The sequence below is a fragment of the Salmo salar genome, chromosome ssa01 (assembly GCF_905237065.1).
Source record: "Salmo salar chromosome ssa01, Ssal_v3.1, whole genome shotgun sequence".
Lineage (NCBI taxonomy): Eukaryota > Metazoa > Chordata > Actinopteri > Salmoniformes > Salmonidae > Salmo > Salmo salar.
The window spans coordinates 117,546,031-117,558,872 of record NC_059442.1 but is presented as its reverse complement, the minus strand read 5'-3'; the positions used below and the strand labels follow the sequence as shown (position 1 = coordinate 117,558,872).

The 12,842-nt window shown below is 39.4% G+C and overlaps 2 protein-coding genes across 2 annotated transcripts in view; both read left to right on the top strand.

The window, feature by feature from the left end:
- Nucleotides 1-1,950, top strand: part of LOC106575477 (homeobox protein HMX3) — a 4,436-nt gene extending 2,486 nt beyond the window's left edge. The window contains exons 1-2 of the mRNA XM_014151990.2: nucleotides 1-142; nucleotides 579-1,950. The exon at nucleotides 1-142 is cut by the window's left edge and continues 2,486 nt beyond it. Coding sequence (XP_014007465.1) covers nucleotides 1-142; nucleotides 579-1,195 — 759 coding nt within the window. The 3' untranslated portion in view covers nucleotides 1,196-1,950. The remainder of the gene's footprint in view (nucleotides 143-578) is intronic.
- A 1,126-nt stretch (nucleotides 1,951-3,076) lies between these two features.
- Nucleotides 3,077-4,298, top strand: LOC106575494 (homeobox protein HMX2). Its single transcript, XM_014152010.2, has 2 exons — nucleotides 3,077-3,426; nucleotides 3,750-4,298. Exons 1-2 carry the CDS (start codon nucleotides 3,147-3,149, stop codon nucleotides 4,283-4,285), a joined length of 816 nt encoding a protein of 271 aa, XP_014007485.1. The 5' UTR covers nucleotides 3,077-3,146; the 3' UTR covers nucleotides 4,286-4,298.
- The last annotated feature ends 8,544 nt before the right edge of the window (nucleotides 4,299-12,842 follow it).

The window sequence follows — 12,842 nt, the reverse complement described above, 5'->3', positions numbered from 1 at the left end:
CGGATAGGTGATTTAACTTTTCCTAGTTTTGACATCCCAGCCCAGAGATTTGGATTATCGGCGCACTATTTGGAAGGAGCGTCAGCGTGGTGGTATCCGTACGCGCTTGGCACATCGGGACAGCATCTATACAGGACTGGAGGTAGATTCATACCATACATTCAATCTCTTTATACATGTTACACATTACAATACCTCAATGTTTTGGTTATAACGGATTAAATAAGGCTACAACATATTTTCAAATACATTATGCTGCTATAATACTTGTTATTCGCAATAATCCTCATTTGGAATAATATTCAGACTAATGAGTAAATGTACAGGTGAACTATGTCTAAAATAACCTTCATATTGTCTTGAATCTTCAACCGAATATTCCAAAATGTCCCCCAACAATTAGGCCTAATGCCTCAATTTGACTCACCAGGCGATTCGGGTCCTTATGAAACATTTACTTGGAAGAGTTTAATCGAAATGATAAATATAGTGGTAAAAAAAAGTAATTTTATGTTTATTTTATGGTTGCAATAATGTTTTCAATGAATGATAAACATTTTGTCGTTTATTTCGTTCAGGGTTTGAGAAGGCCATCGTGAGAGAGACACCATCAACAGGCGGGGACCGAGACACACCGGAGCTGCTACGAAAATCACCCGACCCGGACGACAAAAAGGACGAGAAAAACCAAAATATTAATGATATCGTTCTGGAGGAGAGTGATGGGGATGAAGAACCAAAGAAGGAAAAAGAGTTGGTGGATGACTGGAGGAAAATTAAAGACGAGAACTCGGATAAAAAAACGTGTCGGAAAAAGAAAACGCGCACAGTCTTTTCAAGGAGTCAAGTATTTCGTTTGGAATCAACGTTTGATATGAAACGGTACCTCAGTAGCTCAGAACGGGCAGGCCTGGCGGCATCTTTACACCTCACAGAGACCCAGGTGAAAATCTGGTTCCAGAACAGGAGAAATAAGTGGAAAAGACAGTTGGCTGCTGAACTCGAAGCGGCCAATGTGAGCCACGCCGCAGCCCAGAGGATAGTCCGTGTACCCATATTGTACCATGAGAACACCGGCTCGGAAACCGGGAGCGCTGGGAACGTGTCAGTCAGTCAGTCTCTATTAACATTCCCCCATCAAGTGTACTATTCACACCCTCTAGTCACATCCGTGCCGCTGCTAAGACCAGTTTGAGAGACTCATTTACTGTGTTGATATTTCTGTATTGTAACCTATGTATAACAAACATATATTAGGCCTATTTTTTTAAAATCTATGAAAATAGTTGGTGTTGGAATGGTGGTAAAAAGGCTTTGTATATTGTACAGGTCTATTTATGACAACTGTTGTATTTATTATTATTATAATTATTTGTATTTCCATGTCCAAAACTGAAATATTTCCTCCTATTCAAATGATTTCATATTCAATTGTTGTGCGTCCAATGTAATCTGAACATTTTCCCATTTGGTATTGATATCGCTTTGATTTAACTGATGGGTTTTATATGATTTTTCTTTTAAACAGGGTGGAAAAATATAGGTCTATGTCTCCATGTAGCCTAAGTCATTTTACAATGAATTACATCGATGTTTTGTATGAGATTAGAACAAATCCTAAGTAAAGTTTAATATTTCATCATGTATAGCCGTTTTATGTGTAATAGTTCTACTGTTCGGCTCACGTACACGGTATATGGCTCACAGCTGGAAAAACAGCGACTACTTTGACCTATATTGTTTTATAGAGCAAACATTGAGGACAAATCATATGTTCTTATGTATGGACAATCATACGCTATACGTCTCACAATGTTATCACAGATTTTTACTTGCTGTCAATTAGAAATGTAATTTAAAAAATGTAAAAAAAAATCCGTGATGAGTTTCACCAAATGGCCAAAACATGGAGACTTTTTTTTTACATTGCTGAATAAATCGTGAAATAAGTTCCCGACTACACCGAATTTATTTAGAAACATGCATACATGTTTTCATCTATACCTTTTAATAAAACGTGGGATTTATACGTTGGATGTATGTTTCCTATCAAATACAGCATGTTCAGTCCTCTTTGCATTTAGATTCATTTTAGAGTTATAAACATAGCGCTCCTTTGGGGAAACATTTTATATGTCATTATTCATTTAAGGGATTTGGAATTCATCAATACAATTTGAAGGCTTTAACTTACAGACACCAAAAAAGCATAGCACGCATTTAATGAATAAAATAATAGAATATAATAGATTTTTAGCTAATTATATTTCTTTATTGTCAGTGGATGACTCATCCGAGAGATATCATCCTACTGGGCACATACGTCTATTCCACGTTGGTTCAACGTAATTTCGTTGAAAATGACGTGGAAACAACGTTGATTCAGCCAGTGTGTGCTCAGTGGGATATGACTCTGGACAAAACAATAAATGATGTCAACATTACTTATATCAAAACACATATTTCAATAATATCTTGAATTTGGGCCCATAGGCTATATATAGATAGGCCTAAAGATTAAGAGATGTCTTCACAAAATAAATTACATTTCATTTATTCCGCTATTTTCAAGAACAGAATGGTGAAATCGCCAAAGGCCAATATTTTCAGACAGAAACTAGGCCTACATTGCCCTTTTCGAATCCGTCTGAGAGGATTAAGGCTTGGTTTCACATCTCTGTAAGGAATAAGCACAACAAAATCAGCAACACTAATTTGTGACAAACAATAATTGATCTCCAATTAGTGGCTATAATACAGCACGAAATAGTGGAAATTAAAAATTGAGTTTATATGGCTACAACGTTTGATCTTGAAGTCCATTTGCATTTGTAATATTCAAATATTGACTGTGGAACTTTGGGCAAACGTCAGGTGTGCAGATCGTTCATTTGTTGCAGACTGAGTTGGGTTGGGGAGCGCATTTGGTGCGTGTGTCTCTCTCCAACACGGTTTAAAATGACCGGGTCTCTTCCCAGCTTGTGATTGGTCCATGATAATCCTACCTATCGCTGAACGTTGTATGGGAGTGATGGTACTCGGGGAATTCAGACATAACTTTGCAGAAGGAGAACAAACCCGCTTCTCAACAAAAACAAATATCCAACGGGTTCACATTTATTGCCTGAAGTTATTAAAGGTTCTAAATGTTTATAAGAATGAAGAAATCTCAAGACAGTGGCAGTAAAGTATCACTTACCTCAGTTTCCAATTTTACTATTCAGTCAATTCTTGGAAGTGGTTCCGAGGACGCGCACAGGGACAGTTTTCATTCCAGCTCCAGCGCCGGGCTGCTGCAGAGACAACGCATGCGCTCAGTGTCTTCAGAAGGATTCAGCGGTGGAGAGGATTCTCCAGACTTCTACCTTTCACCCGGAGTAAAGAAACCACGCTATGATCTCAACGAGCTCACACTTTCTCGTCTAAGTAAGTGAAAATGCTTTATAAATTGTGTTTTATTTTTTGGGGGGATAGCCTAGTTGATTGTTATTCTGATAACAATGACACATTATTATAAACCTATATTATTATTACTATTGAATGATATAAGATATGATGATAAAGAATGACAGGCTATAGCATTTGTTTTATTTCTTTGTTTATTAGAAGTTTATTCGAGATTTTTCGGCTACTGATAAAAAAAAATATTATTTTAAACTGCTTGATGCTGTGTTTTTAACACAATAACAAGGTAGCCAAGGTTTTTTTTATAAACATTTGGATTGATTACCGTGCTTGCACTATTTTAGGTGACAAAAACAGACTAATTCTGGGGCAAGAGATGGTGAAGAGACATCAACTTTTTCATGATTATAAAGAAGGTGACGAGAGATACTACAACCAAACATCACCTGCTATTTCAGAAGAAAATGGTCATATTGACGACGACAAAACCTCCAAATCATCCAGAAAGAAGTCTCGGACCGTATTCTCACGGAGTCAGGTTTACCAACTAGAATCGACGTTTGACATGAAACGTTACCTCAGCAGTACAGAACGAGCTAGTCTCGCCTCCAGTCTCCAGTTGACAGAGATACAGGTGAAAACGTGGTTCCAGAATCGGAGGAACAAGTGGAAACGTCTGCTTTCTGCGGAGATAGAGGCGGTGAACATGGCTCACGCATCATCCGCACAAACTCTGGTTGGGATGCCGTTCTTCTTCAAAGACAATTTCCGGCTACGGATTCCTGTCCCTGGATCAATGACTTTCCCTACACCTCTATGTTATCCCGGGAGCAACATGCAAGCTTTACCTTTGTACAATTTTTATAATAAAATTGAATAGAATGATTGCCTGATAGCCTTTTGTAGCCTAATTCATTTAAATGACAAACTATTTATATTGCCGTTATTAGGCGGTGCCATAGGCCTATTTTATTACAACACACCGGATGATAAATAACCTTACCAAAAATATCTACATATCCTTCCACTGCCTCTAAGTGTTTTTTCTTCTCTAGATTCTTAGAAAACGTTCTGGATCGAAACAAAAATGATTATATTGCTTGCTTCATATACTGTATGGTTCCATATAGAACCCGTGGGTTCCATATAGTGTTCTATATGGGATTCCATATAGGGTTCTGTAACCAATTTCGGTTCTATATAGAACTTTAAGCGGTGCCATATATGAAGCAAGCATATATCGCCTTTATGGTTCTATCCAGAACCTGTTTTTCTAAGAGTATAGCCTAAAATAAGGCAATACCGGTAGGTCACTTCATTCAGTCCCGTCCTATCATGAAACAATACAGTTTTTATGAGCTACAAATTTCATAACAAAAGTCGCAAACGTGAGAAAATGTTACATTGAAAATGTGTGTGTGGACCACTTCAATGGGTGATTTACCTGACGCGTGAAAAATGTCACGAACGGGCTGATGAAAACATAAAATGCCGGTAAAATGGTATAAATGCCGACAGAAATTGTGTTCGTTCGACACGGTGTCATCTTTTTGTGTCGGTAAAATTAATTATGATGAGAAATAGCGGTGGAAATGCCTTTATGCGCAAATATTGATATAATAACCATTCTATCGAAGTAAACTTGAAGTCACGCAATATGCTGTGTAGTCCTCCCATTTTGACCCAGGACAGCAGGCAGTTTATTAGGCTGCAGATTAAATAAATAAATGATGAACTTCACAGGGTGGTGAAAGTGCAAGGTGACTAGATTGATGCTCCTTTCCAACAAATATCATCAGGCAAAAAGTCAGTTTGATGGAAACAACATCTCCGGTGGGAAAATGCGCACATTGGTCGCTTTAAATAAAACGTCACGAATCAAATCAAATTTATTTATAAAGCCTTTCTTACATCAGCTGATGTCTCAAAGTGCTGTACCGAGACCCAGCCTAAAACCCCAAACAGCAAGCAATGCAGGCGTAGAAGCACGGTGGCTAGGAAAACCTATATGTTGGGGGGCAAGGGGACCACCAGCTCCGGTAAAATCATTGACAACTACGTGCCATTTTCAAGGGATTGTGAAATACATGTTATAACTATTTGGTTTTAATATCATCACCTATTGAGGATAGTCAGAACTGCACACTTCCGGATTATACCATACAAAACAATTGCGCACATGTAGCTCTATCATACAGCGGGTAACTGCATGCTTTTAGTGATCAGTAAACATCAATGATCATGTAATTTAAGGTAGGTGAAGGCACCTATCCATTTGATATGTAGCTAAGCAAACAACATCATTTAGTTTGCTTCATCAGAGATGAGGCTTTTGGAAAAAGCTTAGTATCGGCAAGTCCTCGTCCTGGTAAAGTTGTCGGACTACTTTGTCATCACGGAAAGCAAATCAAACAATATTTGGATGTAGCCATCTAGTCTATCCCCTGAAAGTTAGCTTGTTAACACCCTTTCTGCCAGTCACATCCTGTTATAGGTCCCCAAAACACTCACATCCCTGGGTCGCTCCTCTTTTCAGTTCGCTGCTGCTAGCGACTGGAACGAGCTGCAACAAACACTCAAACTGGACAGTTTTATCTCCATTTCTTCATTCCAAGACTCAATCATGGACACTCTTACTGACCGTTGTGGCTGATTTGAGTGATGTATTGTTGTCTCTACCTTCTTGACCTTTGTGCTGTTGTCTGGGACCAACAATGTTTGTATCCTGTTTTGTTTTTCTACCATGTTCTGCTACCATGTTGTGTTTCTACCATGTTGTGTTTCTACCATGCTGTGGTGTCATGTGTTGCTGCTATGCTATATTGTTGTCTTAGGTCTCTCTTTTAGTAGTGTTGTCTCTCTTGTCGTGATGTGAGTTTTGTCCTATATAAATAAGAATTTGTTCTTAATTGACTTTCCTAGTTAAATCAAGGTTAAATAAAAAATAAAACAAATTGACATTGATTTGTTATTAGCTAGCTAGCCAATTTTACGTGGTCAATCAATCAATTAATGTAGCCTATCTTGTCAGCAGAAATCCTAATGAAACACTCTTAAAAACAATATTGAAATGGAGATCATGTCAGCTAATTTCTCTAGGTAGGCCTACATTGGTTTTAGAAAAAAAAATGACACTAGGTTTACTTACCAGTATATGTTTAGCCAACTGTACAAAGTTTCTACCGGTATCTTGCAAAGTAAACATAATCAGTCATTATGGCTCGTTTTCACTAACAAGCGGTACATGACCGTGTGCCGGTTAGGCCACAGAGAGAGGCTCGCTTGTTGGCAGCACAGTTTGATTGTGGGTCAAGAATCCAGCAGAGCAAGTTTGTAGGAAGGTCTAGTTACATTTTAGTCATTTAGCAGACACTCTTATCCAGAGCAACTTACAGTAGTGAGTGCATACATTTCATACATTTTATTTTTGTACTGGCCCCCTGTGGGAATTGAACCCACAACCCTGGCGTTGCACACACCATGCTGGCATTGCAAACACCATGCTCTACCAACTGAGCCACAGGGAAGACCAGTTATTCAATTGGTAAATAGTAATATGCTCTAAAACGCTCTGGTGACAAACAAACTTCACTGCCCTGTTTCCAATCGTCCACATGTCTGGGAGAAGCTATTCAAGAAGGTAAATATATTTTGAAAATGTAAAAAAAAAAAAAAATGTATTATTAGCTAACTAGCTACAGTGCAGGCTAACTCAAATGAGCTGCTAACATGGCTAACTAGCTATCTAGCCAACTTTACATACTGTATAGATAGCTAGCTAATTGAATTAAATATCACCACCTACATAACTTCATATTCGCTAGCTATCTTGATGTATTTATCACTGTAAAAATAACTCTAAATGCATTTGTAGGTAGCTAGCTAACAGCTATGGAGGACGGTGACAGGATAGCAGCCCCAACTGTCAGTGAGAGAGTAGGCTATTCTGGATAGACCAAGTACTTTTGTCTAGTTCCTGTCCCTGGAAGTGAGGACAGAGATAATAGAAATGAGGACAGAGATAATAGCAACATAATATTTAGTGCAGTCCATTTGACTATAATGAAGTCTGTATCTTGTGAGGTTTTCTGTCCTCAGATACATAGAGCTGTGAAAGCCTGTCAAGCAGATGAAGAGGTCCCACTGAAGAGTAGTGGCTCTCAGTCCTGGTCCTGTATTCATTTGTGATGCTATCCTTGATATGATCTTGCTATTGTCACATGCACATGTGTGTGTACATGCATCTATCCAATGTTACCATTATTTGTTATCAGGGATATTATACTTTAGTAATCCGCAATGACCTGGTGATGTAACAGTCAAATAATGACATTATCTTCCATATTCCTACAGACACCTTGTAACTGGTGATTCCTTCAAAACTATTCCCTACAGTTACGTGTAGGGCACTGCAAGGTTGGGTGACCAGGGCCATCTGGGACTTCCTCCTGGAGGAATTCAGATGTGTGTGAAGGCTACCTGTGTCCTGCATAACTTCATGAGGATGGACAGGAGGACCAGGAGGGGATCTGCAGCTCGCCGCCGCGTGCCAGAGTAGAAGTCTGCTGCTCTGCAGGATGTTTCAAGGATGGGGTCCAACAACGTAGCAAGAGAGGCAATCCGTGTGCAAGAGATCTTCACCTCCTACTTCTTCGAAGAGGGTGCTGTTCCCTGGCAACACCATAGACTACACTATGCACAACCAAAGGCTCTTTTAAGAGCTATTCACATTGCAATAAGAGTATTCTTCCATTTACTGAGCTATGTCAACTGCAGTTATTCAATTCACAGTTTCTCTCCCTTTGATTTCTACTTCTCAGGTGAGGGTGCTGTTTAGGTAAGGGTGTGATGTCTGTACAAAAACAATACAGGCTATTTTAAGTCACCCATATTGAAACAATTAGACACCCTATAACCCATACCTACACAGTCATGTATCAATCTGATTGATGGATTGTGTTGTGTTGTGCAGTAAGCAGGCTCAGGCGTATAACTGTGGCTCCTTCCACCTTCAAAGAATAGGCAAGAGGGCCAACCATGGAGAATAGTAAGACACTTCATTATTTCTATAACTGCGCTGTATTGTTTGTCCTCGTGTGTCTGTGCATGTTTTTCCAGCATAAAGTACTCTGCAGCCACTTAGTGTGGTGTGGACACCAGGTGAGGCCACACACATAGATTACTGTTGAACACTGTCACTTTAACTACCTTATTTTCTAAATAACAGTCTCTCTCCTTCACTTCATCCTTCTTTTCCTTAAATCCTCTAGGTTATATCAGCTGTGGTTCGTGAACCCCTCCTGCATCTGAACTGGCTGACATATAGAGGGCACAGCATGATCAGAGGTGAGAGGTCACTTGGTCAGGCCAACAGGAAGTATTATGAAAGAGATGCTTTTACATTGATATACAGATAGAGATGTAGTTAGTCCCAGAGTTAATGATCCAAGGTCAGTTTATATTATACAGGAAGTATTGTGAAAGAGATGCTTTTACATTGAAATACAGATAGAGATGTAGTTAGTCCCAGAGTTAATGATCCAAGGTCAGTTTATATTATACAGGAAGTATTATGAAAGAGATGCTTTTAAATCAAATCAAATTTATTTATATAGCCCTTCGTACATCAGCTGATATCTCAAAGTGCTGTACAGAAACCCAGCCTAAAACCCCAAACAGAAAGCAATGCATGTGAAAGAAGCACGGTGGCTAGGAAAAACTCCCTAGGAAAAACTCCCTAGAAAGGCCAAAATGCTAGGAAGAAACCTAGAGAGGAACCAGGCTATGAGGGGTGGCCAGTCCTCTTCTGGCTGTGCCGGGTGGATATTATAACAGAACATGGTCAAGATGTTAAAATGTTCATAAATGACCAGCATGGTCAAATAATAATAATCATAGTAGTTGTCGAGGGTGCAACAAGCACGTCCGGTGAACAGGTCAGGGTTCCATAGCCGCAGGCAGAACAGTTGAAACTGGAGCAGCAGCACGGCCAGGTGGACTGGGGACAGCAAGGAGTCATCATGCCAGGTAGTCCTGAGGCATGGTCCTAGGGCTCAGGTCCTCCGAGAGAAAGAGAGAGAGAATTAGAGAGAGCATATTTAAATTCACACAGGACACCGGATAAGACAAGAGAAATACTCCAGATGTAACAGACTGACCCTAGCCCCCCGACACATAAACTACTGCAACATAAATACTGGAGGCTGAGACAGGAGGGATCAGAAGACACTGTGGCCCCATCCCATTTTACATTGAAATACAGATAGAGATGTAGTTAGTCCCAGAGTTAATGATCCAAGGTCAGTTTATATTATACAGGAAGTATTATTAAAGAGATGCTTTTACATTGAAATACAGATAGAGATGTAGTTAGTCCCAGAGTTAATGATCCAAGGTCAGTTTATATTATACAGGAAGTATTATTAAAGAGATGCTTTACATTGATATACAGATAGAGATTTAGTTAGTCCCAGAGTTAATGATCCAAGGTCAGTTTATATTATACAGGAAGTATTATTAAAGAGATGCTTTACATTGATATACAGATAGAGATGTAGTTAGTCCCAGAGTTAATGATCCAAGGTCAGTTTTGTATTTCACCTCCTGATGATTATGATGACTGACCGTGTTAGAATAAAATATATTTTAAAAAACAAGGGTGAAACATGCTAATTCCATCTTGTCTCTCGTCTGCAGGTATGATTTGATGTGAGGATGCCAACCCCCAGTCCTGTCATCGCCACCTCACCTGCTTGAAGATAACCTTCGGTCTGACGAGAGACACTATTATGTAATTGTGATGAACTGAGAGAATATTTAGGTAGCACTGTGATTCATTAATCATTTGCTGCCTTCCCTGCTCCTATGTTCTTACCTCTTTCCCTTTCTGTCTTTTACACCTCTCTCACCACCTCCTCTTTCTTCCTCTGTTTTTATAATGCACAATATAGATGTGCATTGAAGTAAAGATAAAACTTACATTTATAATATAATATTCCAATTATAATATTTATAATGCATGTATTTATAACACTTGGATAATGAAATTCTTTCAATAAAGCATTTCAAATTCTCTACTGGTTGAAATTAAGTCTCATTTGATGAAATACCACACCTATCCTGTGTTTATCAGATCCATGCAGATGAAGGAAATTAGATATTGAGATGACCTGTTGTTAGAGTATTTACATGATGCATAAGAAGTGTAGTGTGCTGATTTTTTAATTATATTTCTGTATATATGAATTACAAATCGGCCTTTAACTAGTTAAATCATGTGTAACCATTGATATCCCAGGACCAAGATTGGTAAACACTGTTGAAGTGTATAATTGTAATACATACATGCATTGAAGACACGGCATCATTCAAAGACTGGAATTTGATACTCCTGGTATTGGATATGACTGAAAAATGATCTCAAAGACATTCATACCTGAACTGCACCTTTATTTGCCAAGGTAGAGTACATGATCAGTGAATATTTATTATTATTATATATATTTTAAATTTTTCACCCCTTTTTTCTCCCCAATTTTGTGGTATCTAATTGGTAGTTACAGTCTTGTCTCATCGCTGCAACTCCCGTACGGACTCGGGAGAGGCGAAGGTCGAGAGCCGTGCGTCCTCCGAAACACAATCCAACCAAGCCGCACTGCTTCTTGACACAACGCCCATCCAAACCGGAAGCCATCCGCACCAATGTGTCGGAGGAAACACCGTACACCTGGCGACATGTGTCAGCGTGCACTGCGCCTGGCCCGTCACAGAAGTTACTAGTGCGCGATGAGACAAGGATATCCCTGCCGGCCAAACCCTCCCTAACCTGGACGACGCTGGGCCAATTGCGCACCGCCCCATGGGCCTCCCAGTCGCGGCCGGCTGCGACAGAGCCTAGACTCGAACCCAGAATCTCTTAGACCACTGCGCCACTCGGGAGGCCCATGATCAGTGAATATATTAAATGTACAGGCTACAATGTGGGGATCTCATGCATGGTAATAACTACATGTATATACGACTTGCATCCTTGGCACAAAGTGAAATTATATTGTACTCAATCCATAGGCTTCATTAGTGTCATTCAGGCTGTTTTGAAGTTGATACAACTGGCTATGATAGCTGAGGTTCATAGCTACGTGGGTGCTGAACTAATATGTATACCAAACGTTTTAAGGTCCATACACAGATCGGCTACATAGCGAGCTACACATCCAGGTACCTTTATCCTCCACTGCACAATAAGCAAGAAAATAGTTAGCTAGCTATGTTATTTCATCTATCTGCATTGCATGGCAAAAATCAGCAAGGCAAGCTTACAAAATTGTACACTCAATTTGCAGTAAATGCTTCAGCTAGATAGATTCTTTACATCCACTGTTTCACAAGATGACTGCCTGGTATGCTATCGGTTGATTCAGGAGTCCCTAAAACATGAAACAACCAGAATTACAATTTCATACTAGTGTCACCACACCCATAAAGCTAGCCTGCTGGCTGGCTAATGTTAGTTAGTCAGCTAGCTTGCTAAATCACAATTTTCGTAAATTAACTTAATAATAAATAAAAAAAATATGCGTAATCGTTTGTCTCTATATTAACTAACATATTCCTCTCAACTGTACATTTTTTTGCATGATTCGTTATGACATTATAATCACATTTGCTTCCATCCTGGTATTTTTGTCAGCCATCTTTGCTGAAGAAAGTCTCCAGCCTTGGGTCACATAGCATCAAATTTGTCAAGGGAGCCACTCGATATGATTGGTCATCGCCCAGATATGATTGGTCATCGCCCAGCGGTCGCCACTGGTGATTTGCATAAATTTGTGAAAAGTTTATATTTTTCACCGCCTCCCATGCCATGTTCGCACCGCCTCCCATGCCATGTTCGCACCGCCCTCACAGCTTTCATTCCATTGAAAATGAATGGGAAGCGGTGTTTCACCGCGCCGCTTCTTCTGCTAGTGTACACGGGGCATGAAGTGCCATGGCAAATGCGCCATTCTGCAGATTGACAGGCAGAGCCCACAAAATATAGGAAATTAATCTAAACCCACTCATACTTGTTCAATTTTATTTTATATATCTTAAATATCAAATTAATGGCGGCCAATATTGAGATATATCGTGAGGCTACCCTACGTATCCGAAATTACATGATTATTAACGTTTACTGATCGTGAAAAGCAAGCAGTTATTTTACTATATAACTTTAACGATGGAACATTTGCGCAATGGAATAATTTGACATTTGTAGGCCTGACTATGTTCTTCAAGAGGTTTTGATATAACAACCAAATAGTTAACATTTTATTTAACAATACCTTTAAAAAAAACGACACGGAGTTGTCAACGGTTTTAAGATATTGTTATGTCCCATGTCACATGACCCATGGACTCGACAACGGAAGAGAACTTTTCAAAGAATCACGAGC